The 25,132-nt window shown below is 48.4% G+C and overlaps 1 protein-coding gene across 1 annotated transcript in view; it reads right to left on the bottom strand.

Moving 5' to 3' along the window:
- thsd7aa (thrombospondin, type I, domain containing 7Aa) overlaps positions 1 to 25,132 on the bottom strand; it is an 87,095-nt gene that overhangs the window by 11,158 nt on the left and 50,805 nt on the right. Inside the window, exons 5-20 of the mRNA XM_029248344.1 lie at positions 24,053 to 24,208; positions 21,623 to 21,826; positions 17,850 to 18,044; positions 15,034 to 15,268; positions 14,250 to 14,365; positions 12,661 to 12,793; positions 11,903 to 12,006; positions 9,788 to 9,982; positions 7,987 to 8,253; positions 6,762 to 6,940; positions 6,149 to 6,154; positions 5,624 to 5,757; positions 5,367 to 5,520; positions 3,614 to 3,755; positions 2,051 to 2,166; positions 1,368 to 1,485 (exon numbers count right to left, since the gene is read on the bottom strand). Coding sequence (XP_029104177.1) covers positions 1,368 to 1,485; positions 2,051 to 2,166; positions 3,614 to 3,755; positions 5,367 to 5,520; positions 5,624 to 5,757; positions 6,149 to 6,154; positions 6,762 to 6,940; positions 7,987 to 8,253; positions 9,788 to 9,982; positions 11,903 to 12,006; positions 12,661 to 12,793; positions 14,250 to 14,365; positions 15,034 to 15,268; positions 17,850 to 18,044; positions 21,623 to 21,826; positions 24,053 to 24,208 — 2,454 coding nt within the window. The remainder of the gene's footprint in view (positions 1 to 1,367; positions 1,486 to 2,050; positions 2,167 to 3,613; positions 3,756 to 5,366; positions 5,521 to 5,623; positions 5,758 to 6,148; positions 6,155 to 6,761; positions 6,941 to 7,986; positions 8,254 to 9,787; positions 9,983 to 11,902; positions 12,007 to 12,660; positions 12,794 to 14,249; positions 14,366 to 15,033; positions 15,269 to 17,849; positions 18,045 to 21,622; positions 21,827 to 24,052; positions 24,209 to 25,132) is intronic.

The raw sequence follows: 25,132 nt of genomic DNA, 5'->3' as shown, positions 1-25,132 counted from the left end.
TTGCTCAGCGGCCGTCAGAAGGCAGGCGGCACCCCAGCGCGATGGCCAGGGACGGGCGGGAGACGACCGACGGGTCTAAAGCCAGTGGGGCTGATTACCTATGCACACAAGCATGACTCATCTTCATTTTGAACTCTGCTCTGTGCTCCTCTGTAAAGCTACAACGCGTCAGATGGTCTCTGCAGTTCCAGGCTACAGTTCAGAGCAATCCTTCCACTGACAGTAATAATGAACATCATCGCAGCTGTCACGACATCATCGCAGATCACGTATCAATAACTGTTCCGGAGCGGCGTCGCGGCGGTCCGGAGTCTATGCTGGAAGCGTTGGCATGAGGCACAGTACACCCTGGATAGGACACTAGTCCATCAGATGGAAATCACACACACTCATTCATAGACACATTATGGACAATTTAGAGCCACCAGCGCAGTGGGCTGGACCGGGTCCTGCTCTCCGGCGGGTCTGGGGTTCGAGTCCCGCTCGGGGTGCCTTGCGGCGGACTGGCGTCCCGTCCTGGGTGTGTCCCCTCCCCTTCGGGTCTTACGCCCTGTGTTGCCGGGTAGACTCCGGTTCCCCGCGACCCCGTACGGGACAAGCGGTTCAGACAGTGCGTGTGTGTGTGTGCAAAGCCACCGGTTCACCGAAAACCCACGTCTTTGGGTGGAAACTAGAGCACCAGGAGGAAAACCACATGCACACAGAGAGAAGAGGTAAAATCCTCACAGAATGCAGCGTTTACTCCCACGTTCAAACCCACAGCCCAGGAGCTGTTAGGTACCAGTGCTATCCGCTGTGCCGCCACGATGCCCCTTCGACATGACAGCTCTCATCATTATCGCCAAAATTTCCACGTTCACCAGTTTTTAAACTCTTTCCTCTTTTGGATACATGGCTTCTCGCTGTGCTAATACCCACTTTACTGCCATCGCATGTGGAATGCACTGCAGAACCAGTGGGGTGTGCTTTCAGTCTCCACTACGGTAAAACAGTCTCTTGGGTCCAGGGCAGACAGACCTAATGGACCACAATCAATTGTCTGCTCCTATAGAGTTACATGCTGGGATATTATTACCACTCCCCTAGCTGCATCTGCACTTCGACGAGATCATTTTCACTTGGTTAAAAAAAAAAAAAAACATTTATCCACTGGAATAACATCACGGTTAAATTAGCACAATACGTTAAGAGCACTTCTGGGTCTCTCCAGAGGAAACCGGTGCATCGAGGAACGGAAATGGCCAGCCTCCGGCGCTGTGTGCCGCGCGCCGTGGAGAGCACTACCCACACGAAGCTTTCAAAAGCGGCCGTTCTGCCGCGGAGAGGTTTTCGCGGGACCGATGGTGAATCGCGGTAAATGACGGTACCTGCAAGCCCGCACGCGTGGGAGCACCCGGACCAGGTCGACCAGTCCGAGAGCTGGCAGTTGACTGGGCACTCCACCGTGCAGGAGATGTTCATCTGCCACTTCTTCTCCAGGCCCAGCTGTAAGAGCGAGAGACACGTGAGCGGCACATTTACTACCAGCTTCCCTCGCCGTGCGACGAGAGGCGCCGTTTCATTTTCCCGCAGAGCCTCCTCTCGCGCGGAGGAAAAAGGGCCTGCGGACGCTCCCCGGCGCCGAGGCGAGCTCTCCGACTCCTCATCTGTCACAGCCTCCCGCCGTAAGCCGGGGGTCGCCGGGTTAATGATGCTAAAGCCGCCAGGATTCGCGCCCGCGGGGGGGACAATTACAGAGGTTCCCGGAACGGCAGCGTCCAATCCGCCAGCTGCGATTGAGCTCCTAGACGATTTGCTCCGTTCGAGATAACCCTCAAACCGGCTTCCGGCCTAAGTATGAAGATGAACCCTGCGCGGCGTGTGAATTTTGCTCAAGCTGCGTCTTCTGTCCAGATATCCACAGTAATATGTTGTGATCTGGTGAAAGAATTATGGCAACAGCCCACTTAAACGCACTGGAATCGATCGGCAAGGGCGTTTGAATGATTTGGTGAAGCGTCGCAGTGTCGAGGGGCCGTCAGGGCGGTCCAGCTGCGGTTTAGGTACGCACCTCCTCGCAGTACTTGAGGTCCACCGACTTGCCGTCACTGCGGACGCAGTCCAGCATGCGCGTCTTGATCCCTGCTCCGCACACGGCCTTCTCGCTCAGCTGGCAGGTGCTCCAGTCTGCAGACACGCAGGGCATGGGTCATACAGGGATTTGTGTGTATATGTGCGTGTGCGTGGTGGCCACCTGTTTTTCACCCAACTGTGACTCCCCTTGATGTGTTTCACAGACTCTGTCAGACACTTTAGAATTAAGGGAGTGATAAACATTTATTTATTTAGCAGATGCTTTTCTCCAAAGTGACTTCCAACTGAAACTATGTAGCGTTACCAGCCCACACACCTTATTCACCGCAGTGACTGAAACTGCTAGATACACTGGGTCACTCACCCATACATCAGTGGAACACACTCTCTCCGTCACTCACACACTATGGGGGGGACCCTGAGCAGCATCTCTTTGGAGTGTGGGAGGAAACCAGAGCACCCGGAAGACTTACACTGCTAGATACGCTACTCACACTGGGTCACTCATCCATACATCAGTGGAACACACTCTCTCTGACACTCACTCACTATGAGTGAACCTGAACAGCATGTCTTTGGAGTGTGGGAGGAAGCCAGAGCACCCGGAGGAAACCCACACAGACACGGGGGAGAACGTACAAACTCCACACAGACTGAGCGGGGATCGAACCCACGTCCTCTCACACCACCCAGATGCTGTGAGACAGCAGCACTACTTGCTGCGCCACCCATTTACTTAAAATACCTTATTAATACAACAAAATAAAAGACAAAATAAAGAAATAAACCAGGATGTGTCATCAAAGTGCCTTTCATTTAATATTTAACAAATATCACACATATAAACATATATAGTACATTTGCATACATGTGTAACATATTTACATATAAAACATATTATTATAAGATGTCTTGTTTTCATCTACCCTCAGCCAGCCGAGTGCGTACTACTGTGTATTTTACCGCGGTGAATCTAAGGGATTGTCTCCAGCTAGTATCTCACAGAGGAGGCTTGCAGCGGCGCCGTGCAAATACGCCTTTTTTCCCCAGCTCATTACTTGCATCCGGATTTCATGTAAAACAGAATCAGAGAAAGCAGGATATCAAAAGCCGAGAGTCTGCTTTTGAGGCTCCGCGAGCTCAGACGGGAGGCGGTAACATTTGGTGGCGGACGAGCGATTCCATGTGCGCCGGAGCAAATGAGAGCGCGACCCTCGAGCGGAGCAGCGACAGGTGAGCGGGAGAGCATGGGCTGAGAAAGCGCCTCGGTGGCTCTCGTTACACCCGTCAGAAAAGCACTCCTTCAAAGAAAAAGTGCCGAGGAACTGATTTGTCGACTTTTTTTCGGCTCGGCCTGGAATTATTTTGCTCTTTTGGGAAAAGAAAGGAACACTGTACCTCGAGCTGCTGGAACAGCAGCACACACTGCTTTTCTGATGCATGTCTGCCGGCAATCCCTGCAGGGCTCAGGGGCTTCATCTCATGTTTCTCGCACGAGCACGCCTCTGCGAGGGATAGGGGTGCATTGTGGGTACGCTACCTGTGATGTTATAGGAGTAGTGGTAGCAGTTCTGGTTCAGGGTGCAGGGCTCGGCCTGCGTGGTGGGCGGACACTGCTTCTCCTCCCCCGGCATGCGGATGGGGTGCGCCGTCCTCTCCCGCGTGCCGCGGCCGTCGCACGGCTGCAAACGGAGCCAAGAGACAAGCGACAAACGTTTCTCGTACAACCGCTAAACCCGTTTTTAAACAGCGCATTGTAAAAGCGTCATAGAAGTGTCACAAGAAGAAGCTGAAGGGTTCTGATACGTTGGATTTTTAGCGAATGTCACCCAAATTTACCAGGACTTAATGGATGCGTGAGAAGTTGATGCGAAGTTACTACTTAATGTTAACGCGACTGCCTTTAGAGCCCAAGATCACTGGTTCGAATCCCACCTCCAGCTGTAGTACCCTTGAGCAAGGTACTTACCCTAAATTACTCCAGAAAAATGACCCAGCTGTATAAAATGGTAAATAACTGTAAGCAGCGGGGGGTGGGGTGGTGCAGCGGGTTGGACCGGGTCCTGCTCTTCGGGGGGTCTGGGGTTCGAGTCCCGCTTGGGGTGCCCTGCAACGGACTGGTGTTCCGTCCTGGGTGTGTCCCCTCGCCCCCCCCGGCCTTACGCCCTGTGTTGCCGGGATAGGCTCTGGTTCCCTGCGACCCCCGTATGGGAAAAGCGGTTCAGAAAATGTGTGTGTGTGTGTGTGTAAGCAGCATAATGTTGTGAGTCCCTTTTGAGAAAAGCATCAACTCAAAAAATGACTATGAATGTAAAACAGCCCATTGCAGCAAGGGCTCTTCTTGGTGAGTTTCATCATCTCAGCACCGTCACGGCCTCTCTGTCCTCCTCCTCTTTACATCTTTCACCTTGCAGTTTCCAAATGCTGAGACTTAATTCCTCCTCTGCCTTCTGCAGGACACGATTTGTCACATCTATTTCCTCCCGAGATCTGAAACAAGTCTGTTTTGATGTGAACCTATTTTTCCTGCCTCGTTCTCTCAGTAGTACTTTACCCCCTTACCGTACCCACAGCAATTAACTTTCCTTCGCTGTGTGGGCGAGGGGCTGCCAGGCGCCCGGGGCGAAGCGCTCGGACCCTCCCTCTCCCCGAGAAGCAGCGTCTTGCCAATAAGGGTTTGATGAGCGTGAGCCTTGGAGCCATCGAACCCCTTCGAGAAGTGGGTCTCCCGTTCCGCCTCCTCCTCTTGCCTCCCCGCCCCCTACTCCACTTTGGTGTGAAGTCAGGCATGACAGTTGCCACCGAGTCCTTGTCGAGGTCTAAATTGGTGAGAAGTCAGCGTGGGAGCTTCTGGCGGAAACATGCTGCGACTGCCTCTTTCTCGCCAATGGGGAGACGAGGGCAGCGGATCGCGGACCGTAACGGCCCGGCTGATGGCCCCTGATGGTGTCGGGACAGGCTCCGAAAGGGCTCGGTTCCCCCGGCCCCGTTGCCAACCTGCGTCCTGGAGCTGTTTTCAACTCTCAGCATCAGGGTCAACAGGCAGGGCAGCGTTAAGAGCTTCAACTTTACACATTTCCTGCTCTCGTACCCCTGAGCAACTTACTTACCTCGAACTGGTACGGTAGAAATTACCCAGCTGTATACGTGGGTAAATCGGCGTAAGTCAATTAACACTGCAAGTTTCTACGGAGAAAAGCTTCGGCTAAATGAACGAACGATAATATGAGTGAGCGGTTAGAAGCGGAACAGTCCGGGAATAGACCCCTAAGCAACCTCCCTTGGGAACCCACCAGGTTGCAGCGGGTCCAGGGACCCCAGTCAGACAGAACGCAGTCCTCTGGGCAAGGCAGGCGGCTCTCCCGGGCCCCAAGAGGCATCTCCTCGGGGTCGCACAGGTAGTCCTCCACGGGGTCCGAGGGCCCGTCCATCGTGTTGAGCATACACCTGCGCGTGGATAGTGCAAAAGGACCTGGCGTGCTGTGCGCAGAGGCGGAGAGTTTGCTGCGGGTGTGCGCGTGTGAGGGAGAGGAGGAGCACCGGGCCGTACCGGACTTTCCTGGTCTGCACGCCTTCCCCGCAGTTCTCCTTCACGTCCACGTTGCTGACCTTCCACACGCTCCAGGGCTCGGCTACCCACACGTACTGGCTGCAGTCGCTGACGCAGGGTACCACCTCGTACACCTGCCCCCCCCCAACACACACGCATACAAACACCTCACTGACATCGCTTCCCCTCCGGACTCTAAACTTTTACACTTGGGAAAAGCTTATTTTCACTTCTAATATCTGTAGGTCAACTGTCGGTGTTGTGTTCATCAGCGAAACGGAAAAAGACCGAACCAAAGCAATATGACCAGTGATCGCTAAAGTTTAACACTGGGCTGGACCTTCGACGCGCTGCTGAGCCGAGCTTTGACACCTGCCTCTGAAAACAGAAGGGTGACACTTTAAACCCTTAAAAGTAACAGTGGACCTTTACTCTTGTGTCCTTTGGAAGAGCCATATGAACGTGCAATAAGCCACTCCGCAGGGACAAAGGGACAACGGCAAAAAAACGTTTTCGCACTCTTACCTGGGCCTGGATGAAAAGCAGCATCGCATGTCCAGCAAAATAAAAGAGAGAAAAGGTGATCGGTTAAAACAAACTATTAAATAGTAACACAAACACGAGCATGATGTCAGTTTACAGCACTGTTAAGCTGGAAATAACGTCCGTTGCAGAAGGGGAAGAGGGACAAAGAGGATCAAAGAGGGTCAACTGCAAACAGACCTTTTTCAAAGCCAAAAAGGCACACATTTATACTAAAAATAATGTTACTTATTCTGTTTTAACATGTTTAGGCAATGCTGATACTTGAAACATCTTCCAGCAACTCAAAAATTACTTGCGCATAAGCACTTTTATTGAAAATTTAAGGATATTGTCATTGTCATCTACTGGCTTGTTTTGCATGCAAAACTACACATTCTGTTGGTATGTTTGTCTGATTCTCATTCTGCATCTGATGTGAAACAAATAGCCAAGCAGCACACAAACAGATTCATTGCACCCACCATAATGATCTCCATAAAATGTAAATGGAGCTGCAACATTTGTTCGTTTAATGGATGTGATTTAATAACCCGTTAACCCATCAAACACAGTTTTACCGCACCGGGATTGGAATCCCAGAGAGACGTCTCACCTGGTTCACATGGTCGAGTTTGGGGCAGGGTCGACCACCGTTGTACGGCTTCTCTCGGAGCCACTTGGACCGGACTTTGACGCCGCTGCCACAGGACTTGCTGCAGCGAGACCAGTTGGACCATTCGCTGAGCTTGCAGTCGGACGGGCAGGGGATGATGCAGGCCTCCTCGATGTAGCCTTCAGAGAAGATCATCTTCTAGTCATCCCGTTGTGTCAGTTCCAGTCTCATGGCAAATTTTTCATTCATTCTTTCATTCATTTAGATGATGCTTTTTTCCAAAGCAATGTCAGATTTGCACGATTTGCACACTAACCATCGAGCAGTGATTTACATTCCAGCAGCTGGGCAGTTTTTACTGTGTTGGACTGTACTGTAATTCTGGTTTACCACCTGACTCAGTAGTATTGCAGCAGGAATTGGAACTCGAACAAGTCTTTTTGATTGCAAGGCCATCTCCAGAATATACTACCTGCTGATCTTCACAATTTTGTTGAAAACAGCATTTCTATTGCAGCGTTTTAGAATCAAAGAGAAAAGCTATGCTGTTTAATAGAGCAAGCATTGTTCGCACATGGCATAAAAATAGCCCTGGTGTTAGCTTGGTGTTACGTGGTCTGCTCTGACCCTCAATCAGGCGAGTCAGTCAGCACATTAAAAAACATACAGCCATTATTATCACAGATTGAGGCTTAAGTGCCTTATCCAGAGAACAAAAGCTGGGTAAGATTGAGTACATTAGTAGGAAACTGATTCACACTCTCCTTTGTGCATCTCACGCAGTGTGAAATACTGTATATTAATGGGTCCCGGCTCTAGCGGTCAGAAAACAAGAGGAACGAATGGAGTCTAGTTTAGACTTGTATGTTGACGTTTATAAGCACAATTTGCAGAGGAACAGCGAACAAAGAGGGGTGTAAGGAGACCGGCCTTTCCTGCCCTCAATCCAGTTAGGTCTGGCGAATATGGACAGAGAGCTGCTAGATGTATTTGAGGAATTAAATAAAAAGAATGACATTTCTAAAAATCCAAATGTCACAAAATTAAATGTTAAGTGTACAGTATAATTCTTAACACGTTCTGTTTCACCTTTATTGCAGAACCAGCTCTGTTAATCACCAAATTGCAAGTGAATATAGTGAGTCAAGTAGTTATACTTCTGCATATATTCGGAACTTGTTTGAGGTGCATGACGGGCAGAAAAAGTGTTGTTTGTGGTCCCCACCATGGCTGTTGCAGCGGGATGTCTCCACCAGGCGGTTGTCTTGGTCGTAGCAAGCCATGGCTTGGTAGCGGTGGCCCTGGCCGCACTCCTTGATGTCGCCTTGGACCTTCATGCCCAGGATGCCCTCCACCCGGCCGCTCTCCGGCAGGATGCAATCGGACCAGTTCCCCACGGGCTGCGCGTTGTATTTGTCACATGGGCAGTACTGTGTTTCACTCAGTGGGTACAGCTGTGTGTTCTTGCACTGGTCTCTCTTTTTACTCTTTCCTGAGCAAAGTCCAAGAAAATGGACAAGATCAGAATGCCAGTGAAAGTGTTTGACCCTCTTCGCACAACATTTCATCTCAACTTCGCACAGATCACCTTCGAGAATGAGTTAGAAATATGAGTTATACATTTCCCTTAGTGGAGCTTAGAATCAATTTGTCCCACCTATGGACGCAGAGATGCTCAGTGTCAGCTTTGTGAATAATTCCTAAAGGGAGTGCCTCAGGGCTCAGTCCCTGGACCCCTCCTTTTCTCCTTTCTCTACTGTAGAGTTTGCTATTATTGCTCATATGTATTTAAATTCAGTTAAGATCTAATTACATTGCTTTCAACCCAATTCCGTCTTTACACTGGGAGAGCAATGACACATAACTTTTTTCTGTCTTTTCACCTTGACTCACTGGTGTTTCCACTCAAGGTTAGCAGCTGCCTAGATGAATGGCTCAAATTCACCCAAACCTCTCAAAGACAGAAACATCTCACCTCCACACTTCAAGGCTCATCACCCTAGACTGCGTCACAGCGTGCAAATTTCAGACTGTCAGGGGACATAGTGACAGTACTAATGGTGGCTTTACCACTGATCACACAATGGCTATAGCCAGAATATTTTGCAAGGTCCCCTTCAGTATATGGTCAAACATCTTTCTATTTCCAATAGCTCAAGTCTTTTAATCCCTTTTAATCCTATGTCCAAGTCACGTACATTCATGTAATTATAATTATATTAAACTTCCATTACTTGGTTTAGTAATCTGTAAATTGAATGCATATGTCACAGCCTAACTATCTAATTTGGTCAGTGCCCCAGAGTATTTTTCGGAAATTAACCTCACTGCCAGTATACTTTGTGCATGCTTGAGGTGTTCCAAGGCCCTCATACCTCTCTGGGCTTTTACCCAAATCCATTACAATAACTGTTTCTATACAAGATCCTGCATCAATCTAGTGGGACAGAAGTTAATGCGTTGGCAATGTGAGATACCACGGAGTCCATGAAAGTAGCTTCCCTGGTGTCACATGGAAGTCCCTCAACTGTCCCTAAGGTATTAACCAATCAGATGTACTCAAGCTAATTGTGTGGAAACGTGTGACAAAGTACATTAACCTAGCTTTCCACTTCCCCACACACATAGATAAAGGAACATGACAGCAACTGGTTAGTGATGTCAAATGGTTAGGCATTTTGCCTTTGGTGATGGGAGATCTTCTTTTAAATTAATTTATCCTCATTACCGAAATTAGAGGTGAAGTAAACAAACACAATGCCTATTACAGCGCACCGAATGTACAGCACCAGCCTGTTCAGAGTAAATAGTGGCAAATTCAGAACAAAATGGGGGTATATGCTGCATAAACATTTAACATTTTTTCCGATGACAGTCGGGAGGAAGCTTTAAAACTAAGGCTATGACACGGGAGGTATATCTTCAGGTGTTTAAGGATCGGTCATCGTGTTCCAGTATGTCTTCATTCCTTCGTGAATACGCACAAGCTGCAGTCCACGTAAGGAATCCAACAGCATGCTCCTTACCCACGAGAGTCCTCTTCCGGGTCCGGACGCCTCCGCAGTCAGCGGAGCATGGCGAAAACTTGGACCACCCCGTGAGCTGGCAGTCGTCCTGACAAGGTAGCTGGCAGGGTTGGGTTATGGGGGGCATGGGGCTGGCAAATTTCAAGCACTCCCCAACGTCCACCTGTCCGCCATCCAGCTTCCGGCAGGAGACGGCTGCGAGGGGCACAGACGGGGGTGGATGCGATGACTATGGATGACAAGGTCAGTATCTGCTGAGCAGGTAGGGTGCTGCATTGCAAGAAAGTGGAAGGTTACTGCATCTAAAATGACTGACTTCTAAACATTAAAACTCATTAATTGGATATAAAAAAAGACCTTGTTTTGTTGGATATGTGCATTCTAATACAAAAATTATGTAAACTGTAATGTTGCAGCCACGACTGACGTGTCAAAATGCCAGGTGTGAAAACTACTACCAGTCTGTGACTCTTTTTGGAACACAGCTTTGAATGTGTAAAATGTGATCTGGACGAATGTAAAGTACGATTTGATCAATTTAATAATGTTGTGGTTGGATAATCAAGGCTGTCCCTGATGTCCAGAAAAGCTAGTCCAACATGAGCACGTCCTGGTTTTAGACCCAATTAACTTCTGTATGGCTCATCGCTTGCGCTGGCGGGAGAACATCATTCTCACAGCAGGTAATTTTGTGAAAAAGTAGGTGTAATGTATACTGAGTTCTAACCAAATTGATATGGAGAGATAGCGTTGAGTAAGGAATAAAAGCTCTATATCAAATTGTCTCTCCTTCTGTCTGCATCTAGGCGATACTGTTGCAAGTAATACTTGGCGCTGAGTGCGGAGGGTAATCCGTCTGTCACGGAAGTGCTCAAACTCTGTGTAGAGCACTTTTCCATTCACCGCCTATCTGAATCCATGCAATAGATGAGTCTCATTGGGAACGTGTGTCATTATTACCCGTTTTCGCTTTCTTAACCAACACACACACACTGTCCAAAACCACTTGTCCCAAGCGGGGTTGCAGTGAACCGGAGCCTAACCTGGCAACAGAAAGGGCGTAAGACTGGAGGGAAAGGGACACACCAGGACGGGATGCCAGGCCGTCACAAGGCACCCCAAGCGGGACTCAAACCCCAGACCTGATGGAGAACAGGACCCAGCCAAACCTGCTATGCCACTATGCCACCATGCCACCATGCCCCCCTTTCTTAACCAACACTTTTTACCCATTTAAAAACCGGAAACTTTCCCAAATTCAGATCCGGATCCTTTTTCAGTGGTCCAACAGACAGCCCCCTCCCGAGTCTTGATCATTCAAGATATAGAGCTGTGTCCTTAACCACTACACTTGACTGCGCCACCAGGATTCGGCTCTCCGTGCAGCAGCAGGCATTCGATGCTTTTCTGCAGGTCAGCTAACCAAGAGCCAAGCCCCCCCCCCCCCAAGTGTGAGGCCCCCTGGTTGAAAAACACTCTGAAGGTTATTAAAGCTGCATGAAGGGAAGCCCCTGGGTCATTGCTGGAAAGCCATTTCACTCCTGTCGGGGGCTCGAGATGGTGCTCATTGAACCGGTACCCGGTAGATGCCGGAAGCATCTCGCCGCCTGGGATGCATCGGTTAACAGCCTCACAGGCATTTAAACACGCCTCATTGTCAGCCGCCGTGAGCTCCATTGACCTCTGGCTTACTTAACAACCCTTTTCCTCTCATGATTATTACAACAAGACAATTTGCCACCATAAAGGCATCTTTAGAGTCATTTATACCTTCTCAGTAAGAAAAGATTGTCATATCCATATTGTGTGTCTGCCAGAAGCTTTATAATACCTACGAGGCTGCAAATCACGTGTGTCGACACAGGAAAAGCTGTCCTGCAGTTGGCATTAGGAACATGGTAAAGTGCTACTGTGTTTGGGTGGGAAACGACCTATAGCGAGGACTTCAAGATATCTGTCTGATGAAGTAGGATGGATATTTAGACAGTGGTGTGAAACTGACTCAGATGTAACCTCAGAGCTCAGAAGATGATACTGCACAGGTTTGTGAGCAAGCCCACGAATCACGTTGTGTGTGTGACCGCAGAGCTGGATCGGCGATGCTGAGAGCGTCACCTCGAGTCTGCAGTCCCGGGCCACAGGTTTCCTGGGCTCCTGGGCTATCCTGGCGGATGTACCATGGTACAAGCTGACAGCGGCGCCACTTGTGTGTCTTCCACCTTCAGTGGGGTGTGGGAGGGATGACAGACAACGATGAGTAAGGGTTTGACCCATGCTTAATGACACTCAGAAGACACAATGCAGCACACACGTTACACTCTTCTCACTGTAATACAACAGTACAATTGGCACAGAAGCACCGATGACACTATTTACTCATTTAGCAGATGCTCTTTTCGAAAAAGATTTGAATATTAAGTATTTAGCTGATATTTTCATCTAGGGTGAGCTTCAATAGTAGACACATTACACTGAACTCCCTACAAGCAGGTACATAGCAGAGCAATGTAACACACTCAGATACAGACACTATAGGAAATTTCAGGTAACTCCTTGAACCCCCCGAAACTGTGGGAATAAACCCACATGTACATGGGGAGCAAATGCAAACTGCAATATTCTGCAATAATCCTGCTGCACCACTGTGCCTTCCCGAAGACATGACATTGCATGACACTGACAAAGAAGATGTCTACTAAAGACAGTGGTTTCACAGTCAACCCCAGCAGTGCACCTGGAGATCCCTAAGAAGTGGATGCATCCATAACCAAGACCACCGACCGGTGGACACACACATATCCAAGACCGCTGAGACACGGACAAACCGGTATCACAGACAACCTGTATCCAGGACCCAAGAGAGACTGACCCACCTGTATCCAGGACAGACAGAGGGAGCCTCGCACTCCCGCTCCTGGTAGAGCACTTCAGGGCAGTCCTGTCCTCCATTGGCTGGCAGCTGGAGGATGATGCGTTTTCGAAACTGCTTCCTCTTTGCACCACCATCTAAGAAACAGACAGGTCTGAGTCCTAAAAAGCAGGAGAGAACATGCAGGCAAGGGTACACGGCATCCTCTTTTTTCAGTGTATTTTATATGTGTCATACCATGCTAAAAGAGTGTAGAGCAGAAAACTCAGACAGTTCTGCATGGTAAAAAAAGTGCATGGTAGAAATTCAATAAAACACACAAATATAGTAGTACAAGAACAAACACAAGTACAGTCGGGCTGTGAGGAAAGCAGAGGCCAGTTACCATAGTTAATGTACTCTGCCTGAGTGCACCGAGTAAGACGTAGAGCATTTCTTATTTTCATTTGGCGGGAAATCAATTGTTGTTTGTTAAACTGTGTCACTTTGTGAAACCGATTCCTATAGGAGAGGGCTGTAGAAATCGCCGCGATGAGGATTACTTTTCCATCGCTGCGCTGCCCTTGGTGCAGTTAATCAAATCAAGGGGGTTTATTGACTGGAATATGCAGCAATCCTGAACCCTGGTGCTCTTTTGGCCTCCATGCCACAAGGCTTACAGTAAGTCTGCTTTGGCTTCCTATGGCTTCGTGTGGACCCTCACACAGGAACTGTGATTTATTGATCGTGTCTATATTTACATATGTAATCTTTCTAAAATATTCTCTGGTATTGTTTATACAATAAAATCATACATATATATTTAATTAAATTAATTAACTTATTTACATGGCCCACTGTGGGACTGCGAATACGATGAGCAAAGATGCGGGGCAGGGTGGCAGATAGAGCCGAGCCAAAGCTGATAGCACATCGATGTTCCTCAAGCGGCCAAATTCAAAGGTAATGTAAAGAGACAGGACATGGACTCTTGCACAAGTCCCTATAAGCAATTCTTCCCCAAAAATGCATCTACAGAGAAGTAATTTGTTCATTTCACAGCATATATTCACAGGCATGGGATCTAGAAACACCAGAACACATTGAAAATGACTTCTGAATGGCAATTTGCTTCAGAATACATTTCAGCTTTTTGTTATGATGCAATTTGTTGTGGTTCTTAACGGGGGAAATGTTGCCTAGCAACGTAGATAATTTAATTTTAGTTGCACCAGGGAGTGTCACTGAAAAAAAGCAGAATCTTTAAAATTAAGTTATGGAAAAAAAAACAAAAAAAAAACGTTAACTGCGACAAAGATATCAAGATGTGATCTTTCCCATTTATAAGTCCTGTATGGCTACCTGGCTTATTTTAAGCACAAATCATGTGCTAAGAATAAGAAAGTGTACGTGTCAAATGGAACAGAAATTAACAAGCTAGTTAAATGTGTTTTTACGGATGTGGAAGAAGAGGTAATACGAGAATGAACAAGAGATTCCTGATGTGCTCAATATCCTTCTGCTGGATGTGATTCCATGGTACCCTGCACTGACAGGGCTCTCGAGTTCCATGAGCAGGGCCTGCACGCGCCTCCCAGCGCTCCGTAGGGGTACCTGCTTGGCAGGTGGACGGGCAGGAGGACCAGTCGCTGTAGGGCGTCACCACGCAGTCCCTCTTGCAGGGCAGCAGGCACGGACGCACTGTCTCTGGTCGAAGGCTCTCGGGGCACCTGCAACCGAAACGCTGGGGTGGTGAGGAGCCACCTGGTGTCAGTGGGCAGGGTGTGCACGTGTGTGTGTGTGTATGGGGTGTGTTGGGCTGGGATGGAGATCTACATGCTGAGCCTCTTGCAAAGAAACGATGGATAGCGGATGATGCTTTTGTACCCTTTCTGATGGGAAGAGGGATTGTTGAGGGATCTCATAGCCAACCCTCGGGGAGGGGGAAGAGGGTCTTCTCTGAATTGTTCTCTCACTTCTCTCTTAATGCCCATATTTGTCCCGCGGCAAGGTGTGTTGGCAGCTGGGTGGCATGATGGGTAAATAATGGACTGGAGCAGCTTGGGGAAGCTGTCCCTCATTTGCATACACAGCATGGGGTGGCGCGTGTAGATAAATAATTTGCCAGCCAGATGCTCGGTGGCAGGAACACAGATGCCTGGTCATTCGCCCGACACCGCACCGGTGCGCCGTTCTTCCAGATGCCGAGGAAATTGAGCTTTGGAACATATCCCTTGGGCACCCCGGAGGCAATCTGAACAAGTGTCGGTGGTTCAGATCAAAATCCCACAATGCACTGCTCTGCCTGGGCCAAAAGGTGAGAGGCCAAGAGGTTCACGATAGGTGAGGGCCCCTCCCCTGTGACCGCGGAGCAAGGTGAAACAAAAGAGTGGCTTACTTTTTGGGAGGCACCTGACCCACGTTGACGCGGACGCAGATGACCTTGCGCGTCTGCATGCCGAGGGAGCAGGAGGTGTCGGCAGGGCGGCCGAGCGTGGCGTTCAGCGCGGCGCCAGAGGTGTCCTCGATGCACTGCCCCCAGGGGCCCGTTTGCCAGTGGTACACGGTGCACGGGTGTTCGTTGCAGCTGCGCGCTTCCTGCAGGGTGCTGCTATTCGGGCAGGAAGACCCACCTGCACAGGTAGAACCGCACCACGGAACCAGGGATGTGAGCAGAGATGGGTACCCAACCTTTTCCCACAATGCTCCGCTACAGCGTGGTCTTGCCAGCTCCCATGACCGATTTCACAGTTTGCGCCAAGTGGGTTTTTTGCGCATCGTCTCGACTTGTAAAAATGTAATGTAAATGAACGTAAAATAAATGGGCCTTGGAGTGTTCCGGTGCATTCCGTAATAGTTTCACATCTGACGGTAGGTTCATAGGGGTTGGGGTTGTACCCCAGGTGGTCTGCAGGTGCCCCATCCCCCCAGGCCCCAACCCCGCTGCACATTCCCATTAGCAGTCACCGCGGCCGTGGCTGCTGATGGCCTGCGGGTGGGTCACCCGTCGGCGTGGCGGCTGTAATTGACAGGATGCAGATCGATGTGCGAGCAGGAGAAACAGCTGAGACACACATAAACAAGGACTCTCACCTCCACCACAGTATGACACCATTGACCCTCCAGCAAAAGCAAAAAAAAAAAAAAAAAAAAAAAAAACTCAGCCTACACTGAAGCACAATAATAACCAATACCAGACCATTAGGGAAGCTGTGCAGCATCATTAAAGGGGCAATAATTAAGAACATATTGACGAATGAATACTAGTCCATCGTGCACCGCGATCTAATTACGGTTAAACAGTGAGCTGAACAAATTATTAAAACTTTAATTGTTAGAACTCGGACCTATTCTATATTTCATCTCTATTTGTGCTTCACTTTAACAGATGCTTCAATGGAGCAGTTAAAATGCTTCCCCTAAACTCAAAAGGATAAGAACACTGCACATCTTAACAGGCCTCCTGCAGACCTGTTATCACTGGTTTGGAAACCTGAATGGCTATGTAACGCTGACAAAGTAATGACCGTGGCTTCTGCCTTCACAGATCAAAGTCTCCTGCATCCGCTTCAGTTCGAACCAGGAGGGTTTGATAAAATGGGCAAATGTTTTACAACACGCTGCGCCGCAGAACACGGCACCGCATGTCAAACAGGAGGATCCTCCCCTAATTCCTGTCCGGAGTGTTCGGCGTGGCTTTTCAAGATTCCCCGAATGTACCTCCGTGCAATTTTCCTCACTTGCGCAGCTTTAATTGCAAACCCGCTCGGGGAGGGAGATATCCATAATGCATCAGGTCCCTCTGCCTTTTTGGATATGCTAAACACACAGCGGACAAGGAGGTCCAGAGGGACTGGGCGAGCGAACGGCAGAGCCGCCAGCCAGCGGGCAATTATACGACACTCCAGCGAGGTTTTTGAGGAAATGACTTCCCAGGATATACACGGAGGCTGGTGGGCAGAGCCGGGCCTGGGGGCACCTTTCTTAGTACCACAACTAGCAAATCAAACGCCCCCTTCTACACTCTCGTTCTTTCTTTCTCTCCTCGTGCTGCCGGTGGCATAGCTCTTCTTCGGTGGCAAAGCCCTCCGCGCGCCCATTACACATCCGGCACATGCAACCGGTCACATAAACGTTCTCTCTTCTCTACAGCTGCATCATACATCGTTCTGAAATCAAAGCATTAAAAGTAACAGAGATCTGTTTCAATGAACATAGCGTCAAGCTGAACCCAAGTGCAGCGTTGTTCGTCAGAAGTTGAGGGCAGAGGCAAGTTCTCAAAACCGGGGACGGGCGAAGGGTCGGTCGATGGGCGAACGGGACAGGAACGAGGATCCATGGACGTGGTAGGAGGACGAAGCAAGGAGTCAAAAAACCAGAGATCGTGAACAGAGTAAGAGCGTGTGTAGTAATGCGAGGAAGGGCGGTTGTCCCAAACGAGATTCCGCAACGGTACGGGAGCTGAAGAGGGTCTTTATAGGGTGAGCGATTACTCATGAGCTAGTGCAGAGTCGGGTGTTATTGCTTGTGTTGTGGGCGTGGACGTGACACATAGCACTCGACAACATTTGTGTTTCTATGTCTGCACGTAAACCAATTACAGCCGTGCGCAAGTGGCCCACTTTTTCACTGGCCAGTCCCCGTCTGAAATATCACAAGAAGCTGTTCGATGTTTTGGCGCCTTAGCAGAGCAGAGATGGGTACGTAAGTGCGATGTCCTCGAAAGCCAACGATTCGGACGGGAAATCGATGCTACTGGTTTCACGCAAAATCTCCTACCCGCTACGCAACAGAGGCAACATCCGTGTTTCGTACATGTACTGTACGTTCTCACACAGCTGAATGTTTCAGCTTAAGGACTTTTCACAAAACCACAATCGCTAGGATGCTGTGTAATGAATCTTCTTCGCCGTCCACACATGCTACAGTAGCCACTGAGCAACAAGCACAGTCTATTTAAGATACGTGTTGATGGTGGACAAATGCAGCGCTAGAGATCCTTACCGTCTAACACTGTAATCCAGCCTACCATTTGTGCAGTTGCTATAAAGGGACACGCAACAATCTGGACACTGCCACCTCATACACATGAGAAATGGTGAAAAAAATTATCAGGTGAAATGGAAAGTCACAAAGGAAGCAAGGAAAGTAGGAAGAAAAAGAAGGCAAAACGGGAATAAAGAAAAAATCGGAAATCGGAGTCTATGCGCTCACCTTCCCCAGCGTTGTAGGCCAGGATGGAACGTGCTCGGGTCTGCCGGCCTTCGGTGGTCTTGCCAGAGCAGGTGTGTGAGCACAGCGACCACGGGGTCCAGGGGCTGAGGGCGCAGTCCTTGGGGCAGGGTACGTCACACACCACGGGCATGGGCAGGATGGCGTCTCGGCAGAACTGCCTATCCACGGGCTCCCCTGAAGGACACGACTTCTCAAGACCTGGACCGCAGGTGCTCATAAAGAGCACAGAAACTTCACACATAAATCATGCTTTTTATACACCATTGACAAGCTCTCCAATAAGCGTACAGAGGCTTTTCCTAAACCACATGGAAGCTTTTCATTAAGCACGCACAAGCTTTTCAAAAACTATAAACAGGCTTTTCATAAGCTGCAGAGAAGCTTTGAAGAAGCCATATATGTCAAAAAGATTGAATTAGGCTTTATTCCATGGCTTTGCACCCAACCTTTGGCCAGATGTCTCACAGCCCCAAGTGTTACTGGCCAAACCAGCTAGAATTCTTTTTGCTGGGTCACAATTATAACCTCACAAGATCATTTCATCTTAATTCATGTGTTTACAATGTAATTTTCTATTAGCCTGAATGAAGCAAAGATTTCCCAAAGGCGGAAGGTAATGTTAATAGTAAACATTATGCTAACTCAGACTCCAGGTCACGCTCTTTCAAATCCTGAGAACTGGAATCCACTGACCGAACCCATAATCATCACTCTGCACTTAAAATGTTATGTGGAAATTTAAGAGGAGCCTCAACATCTTGCTCTGGTCCATTTACATCTAATGAGCCTTTAACACAGAGGTGAGTGGTGTGAAGTGGTGTGTTCTTCCATGCGTGATGCTTCATGTGGTGTTGGCCATGAATGCCTGTATAAGGCCTTTTCTTTTTCATGATCATCCAGACAGGGTCAGTTCAGCCACATTTACATCCACTCAACTTCAGTTCAGGGTTTTGCCATCAACAGCTAGGGGGCAACTGAACCGGGTCATTTAATGCGACAGTGGGTACTTGTGACAGTCCTCAGATGTTCAGAAACATGGGTTCTCATCAAAACAGCTCGTCTATGATCAGATTTCTGCAATTGCTGGGTAGGTATTTGAAAATAAGGCCTTTTTAGGTGTTTTAAATGGGATCCTAGAGCAGCAGGAGGGTGCTGAGAAAGGAGGAACTGAATGATGTACAGCTGAGCATGATGGGGGCGCATCGAGTTGGGAGATCCCATGCTCCAGCAGATGAGTCCCAATGAAAGCTGCACGAAGAAATGCCGTTCACTTCTATGCCAGCTTTGCAGAAGTTAGCTCTGAAGATGGCTCCTTTTTCTAGACTTACAAGAGGAATCTCTGCAGTGCTGGATATGAGAAGTGTAGACAAAGTAGGGGAGGGGGTTGAGTCCGGCAGGCTTTCCAGCTCTCCTTACGCCACTAAGAGCTCGGAGCTAAACAGGCTCAGTGAAGACAGCAGATTCAGTGAGGTGTTCACTGAGCAGCTGGATCTGAAATTTCAACTCAGCCCTCCAGGAGCATAGCTGAATACCCCTGTTACACAGCAGAAGTATTAAAGACTTTCAAAATATCTTAATAACCATTGCCATATGCCATCTTCCTGGCTGATCAACAGAAAAACAGCTGCCACCTCTTCAGTTTACAAAGAAGACCACCTCCCAAAAGAGGAGTTTAAAGAAATACACTTTCGAACTGCTATCGGCTTGTAAAATTCCTCCTGAAAATCTCAACCAAACTGCAGGACGGGATGCTGGAGGGTCCACCCCACGGCATCATCTCTGAGCATCCTGTGTGTCGTGCTGGTGACACGCTGGGATGGAGGCCACAGGGAAGCAGTGGCACGGAGGTCTCTCGGGTGGCGGGAGCATTGCAGGGGTTTGGTGTAATGGTCATTCTGTGCGGTGGACAGAAAGTTACGGACGGACACGTCTCCCCTGAGTCCTCATTACCTACTATTGCCAAGCATGGCTCAGGTGCTCTTTCTAATGGCTTTATTCCTACACACCCTTTTTTTTTCACAAAACACTTCTACATAGGAATGCACAATGAGTCGTCAATCTGTCGTAAAATCATTAATAAACATTATTTTCACATTACATTATTCCCTTAGCCTGACTTATCTCTCTACATAGCCAGATGTTTACTGACGGTATCCAGTTTAAGCATTTGCTCTTAATGGTCCGGCAGCATCGTCCCTCCCGGGAGCCGATGCCGCAATGTATGAGTTCTTCCAAAACTGTGTCCTACGATTACATTTTCCCATCAGTTGTGGTTCAGCAATGTTAAGTGTAATTAAAATTATTTTTAACAATTCTGCCAAAAAGGCATAGTGAAAGGAAATAGGACTGGCAGGTTTTCCAGGCTGAATGGCTCATGCATTATTGCTTATTTGATCTAATAAACATCTGCTAGAAGTGCACTGCGAGATGTCCGCAGTCCCTAAACTCTGTACAGTAACATGACTCCGGTGTTACTGTACCCTTGCATCATATCAGGAAGTGTGCAGACAACAATCAGCAAGTGACGCTTTCATCAGTACCTTACATTTCATGGTTATGCGGCCAAATTTGCGCCCGCGGTTCAGTCGCGTCTGCAGCCGAAGCCCTGGACACGGAGAGGGAGGGGGTTCTTTGTTTCAGCAGCTGTGCAGTACAAACAGGGGGCTCCGACCCCACGCTGAGCTCCAAATCCGGCCGCACGCTTTGACGCCATTAAATTGCAGCGCCGTGCCTCTGTGAAGTCTGGGTTTGGATTCCGGTCAGGCCCGATCCCCCTCTGCCCGGTGTAATTTGGAACGGAACAGGTGCGGTGCAGCCAGTGCCGCTGCCCCCAGCCCGCTCGCTCTATTCATCTCCGGCGAGGCGCACGCGGGGTCGAGCCCGCGGCGAGCGTCCGGGTCACTAACCCCCCTCACCCCCCCAACCGCCAGCCAGTTGCAATTATGGCCAAATTGCCTCCTCCGGCGCCGGTCCGCCAGGATCCTCGAGGTAGCAGGCTTCTGGCCTTGGTCTGAGCACCGCCCGCTTGCGCACACACGAACACGCAAACACATAGACGCACGGAGCCTAAACGGCCCTCCACTGCGTTCGACCTCTTTTTAATGAGGCCTACAGCACAAACAAGCCCCGCCATGGAAAGCAATGATTATAAAATCTGCAATCCTCTTGCTCTAATTAAGACCGCGGTCAGGGCACGCTGGGGGAAGCGGATCCCGACCCGCTCCGAGAGTGGTGCCAGAGGCCTGGGGCTGAGAGACACACGACCAAATTCTGAGGGCTACAGGAAAATAAGGATCCAGCTCCTCCGGGCCACCGCCTTAGTATGTAGAACTCAAATGAAACACGAAACCGCGTGAGCGCCCGTCGCCGCTGACCTCCTACGGACACCTGAGAATCGAGGATGCAAAATTACAGGAAATATTAAGAGCTGAGATACAGGTCAATTGAACAATTTACATGAGAGCAGTGCTTGAGAGCCAGCGTTCCAAAAACATGAAATTATTCAATTTCATGTGTATTCATTTTATTTCAAATTTATTATTACCCGTTATTTACCTGACACTTTAGTCCAAGGAAGTTTATAATATTGCATTGGTATATGAAGCCACATAAAATTAACTCCCTTACACAGCTTGGCACCTTTGATTGGAGTAAAACAGGGTAAGCAAAGGCATAAAGGGAAATGCACACTGGTCCCAAACACTACGCTACACACTGCCGGTCATGCTGTGGGGTCGCGTCGAGGTCCTTACCGTCACTGTTGATGCACTGCACTTTTGGGATCTGAGTTCCGGGCCCGCAGGTCCTCTCGTTGTCCGGGATGCACTCCTCGAGCCTCACCACCAGCCACTCGTAACAGCTGGGCTCCTCGCAGGGCACCGCCTCCGTCAGGTGGGGGCAGCTCCCCGGCCCGCCCGTCGGCTCGTTGGCGATCGTCCTCTTCCTTAGCTTGAAGCCTTCGGCCGCACGACGGGAGCAGAAGGACACCGACTCATGACCAGAAAGACTGACCTGCTCAATGAGAAGCTGCGCTGTCCTCCATCTAAGGCCCAACACTTGGGTGAAATGTGTTAACTCCTCTCGACAGTCACAGTGTGGAATCCACGATAAGCGTAATATTGCTTTCAACATGACAGCCCATTAAACCAGCCGATGACAGAAATTATTTGAATAGCTTAACATAATGAATATTATTATTCTTCCTCATTACACGGGCTCTTATACGAAGCTGCTAATGTATTCCATAATCCATTAAGACTGTTAGGGGGGTTCACTCTGAGAAGTGCTGCCCAAGGGCACTGCACCAGTGGTTTGGCAGGGCTTTGAACCCACAACCCCTTGGACTTCATAACTGCAAGGCCCTATCTTCTAATCCAGTGCTGCAAGGCTCCGATAATGTTTGGATGGGTGGGTGCTGTAGGTGCAGCCATCTGATCACCTTCCGTAATTCTTTTTTGGGGGGAAAAAAAACATCTTCAAGCAGGAAGGTCAACTGATAGCCCGTTTTCCAATTATAAAAGCAACAAGGATGAAAACAGTGGGAAACGGGGAAGCGGTGACCCTATAGGGAATCGGCTGTGGAGGGATTAAAGGGGTGGGATAGCGGGGCAGGGAAGAGCTTTTTGATGTGGACCAGGACATCAGGGCTCTCAGCTCTGCTGTAGGGGCCACCACTGAAAACGTGAGCGCGATTCTAACCTGATCGTAAGACAGGTACACAAAAATGTGACTGCATAAGGTAGTTTTCATTTCATGCATTTTAAAAATATATTAAAAAAAAAAAAAAAAAAAATGAACCACGATCCTCCCTACGGCAAACACAAGGCACCTAGATTTAACTGAAAAAATACAGGTCCTGCAGAATTAAAATGGTCAGGCCATTGAAGCAGGTACACAAATTATTGAACTGTTCTGCTGCACTGAATGCAAAACCCACTGTAAAATACTAGGATATTTAAAAAAATAATAAGAAACTATTAATAATCTGGGTCAAAAATGAATGAATAAAAGATTATTATTCCATTATTCAATCCATCATTATTTAAATTTCTATTTTTTCCAGCAGAAAAGCCCTACAGATGAAGAAGGTTTATGCAAGATTGTTTGTGACCTCAATTTGATGTCAGGAAGCGCAGGAGAAGCACATGAGGATGAAGTATTTGTCGGGTCCGAGCGCTGAGAGGAGATCAAGCGGAGGCCAGGTGTGTGTTAACACATCAGCATCTGGTTACACTTTAGTGCAGTGTCAAGGAGAGGACAAACAGTCCTTAAGTGAGGATCACTCAAGATAACGAGAGCGCAGGCTATAAATCTCAGAGCGGATGTGTATGACCGGAGATATGAGATAGGGAAAAGCATCAATTATTGAGATGCATCATGGAGAGTTTCTCCCTCCCTCTCTCTCTCTCTCTCTCTCTCTCTCTCTCTCTCTCTCTCTCTCTCTCCCCTCTCTCTCTCTCTCTCCCCTCTCTCTCAACCATTTGAGCTGTTTCATTACAGGAGAGTCAATATGCATTAGCTATTGTGTGTCCCTACATCCCAGGGATAATTAAGGTACGAGTCGGCAAGCGTATAAGGCCACTGATGGACGAGCACCAACAGTCACCGTCTAACAAAGGAAGCCCCGCCCACTGGTCCTTTCCGAGGCTGTCGCCTTTGTTGAACACATCTGCCTCTCTTGTTTCTCTTTGCTCGCGACCGTCTTGTGAGGCACGGTTAAAAGTGACAAAGCATTGTGGACCACTGCATGGGCTACAGTTGAAGGACCGGGTTGGGAAGGCTACTTCTCAAGCACTGGGACCTCACTATTACACTGGCATAATTAAATATGGATAAATATTCAGTGGGAGGGTTTTGTACCGAACAACACCATTCGGTTTTAACTGAAAAAAAAAAAAATTTCTTACAAAGTCCACAGATTTTCTCAGGAGCTCTCGCACTGAAGAAGATCTGTGGCGATTTTTACAAAGTGATTTTTACAGCATGGTGTTAATCATTTGACCATGGTGAACTCACCGTGCTATAATTGATGGTAAGCAAAATTCTTCAAAGAAACATAAAATATAAATCCGATTAGCTAAAAGTATCCATAAATTATGACATAACCCAAGCTGGTGTAGTCTTACGGTGCCGCGTTCTCTGCTGTATATATGGCACTTCCCGGTACGTTAGCAGCTTCTCACCCTTCTTTCCCGCTTGGTCCTGGCAGTTCTCGAAGGTGCACGGCCCCCAGGCTGTCCAGGACGACACTTCACACTCCACAGGACAGGGGATTTGGCACAGCTGAGTGGTGTTGGGGACCACGCCCAAGCACAAGTCATTGTCCACGGGACGGGAAGCTGTAGGGGCAAAAAAAAAAAAACAACAAGCACGCGAGATCACGGAGGGTCAACCTTGCAGAAACTGCACAGCGACTGGGTCGTGTCCTCATCTCACTCCGCGTCGGTCATTAACCACGAGATGCATATTTCCAAATCACTCATCTCCACTCCACTCTTGAAGAGGCAGCTAAAAACAGCCGAAAACATCTTGGCTTCCTACAGAAGTGGCTTTGTGCACACTTTGTGTATATTTCACGGAGGGCACCCTTAACGGTACATTTGGGTGCATGGACATGTATGTGCCGCCGTACGTGTTCAAAAGCAGTACTTGACAGTGAAAGTATGAATAGAGCTTACCGTGGGATCATGCCTATTTAATATTTCGGCATTCATTCATTCGCGAAGCAGTCGACACAGTGTTTACACATGTGCCAGAAAGACACTGTTCACACTGATAGTTTCTTAAGAATATTCTGTCTCAGCGAGGTTAGAAATCGGAAGGACAACAGATACAACTGCTTGTTAAACTCACGGCTCAAATTATGCAGTCATTCCTGCAAACTCTTGCTAATGCAAAAGTATAAAACTTACCCTTGAGGACAGGGTGAAAACATTTTAGTTCCCACCTCATAAATATTCTATGGAGTATGGTTTTCACATTCGTGTTCCATAGCAGTAAACATGCAATTTGAGACTCATGAGAAGTAAACACTGTATTTTTACCTTTTACCTCCCATAAGACTTGTGTTTTCGTCTTCTACCAAAAGTTCTTGACAAGCTACACCTCCGCGAATCTTTCCATTTACTACTACAGAAAAAACAGAAGCCCAAAGAAAGACAACACCTCAAAATTTTAATGGCATCTACCCACACCGTTCATTTTGACTGTGAGAATATGAGGAACTAAAATAAAATTTAAAGCAAATATTTAACTTTACAATG

The sequence above is a fragment of the Scleropages formosus genome, chromosome 23 (assembly GCF_900964775.1).
Source record: "Scleropages formosus chromosome 23, fSclFor1.1, whole genome shotgun sequence".
NCBI lineage: Eukaryota > Metazoa > Chordata > Actinopteri > Osteoglossiformes > Osteoglossidae > Scleropages > Scleropages formosus.
Note: the sequence above shows the minus strand (reverse complement) of the source record. Positions and strands in the feature narration are given on the sequence as shown.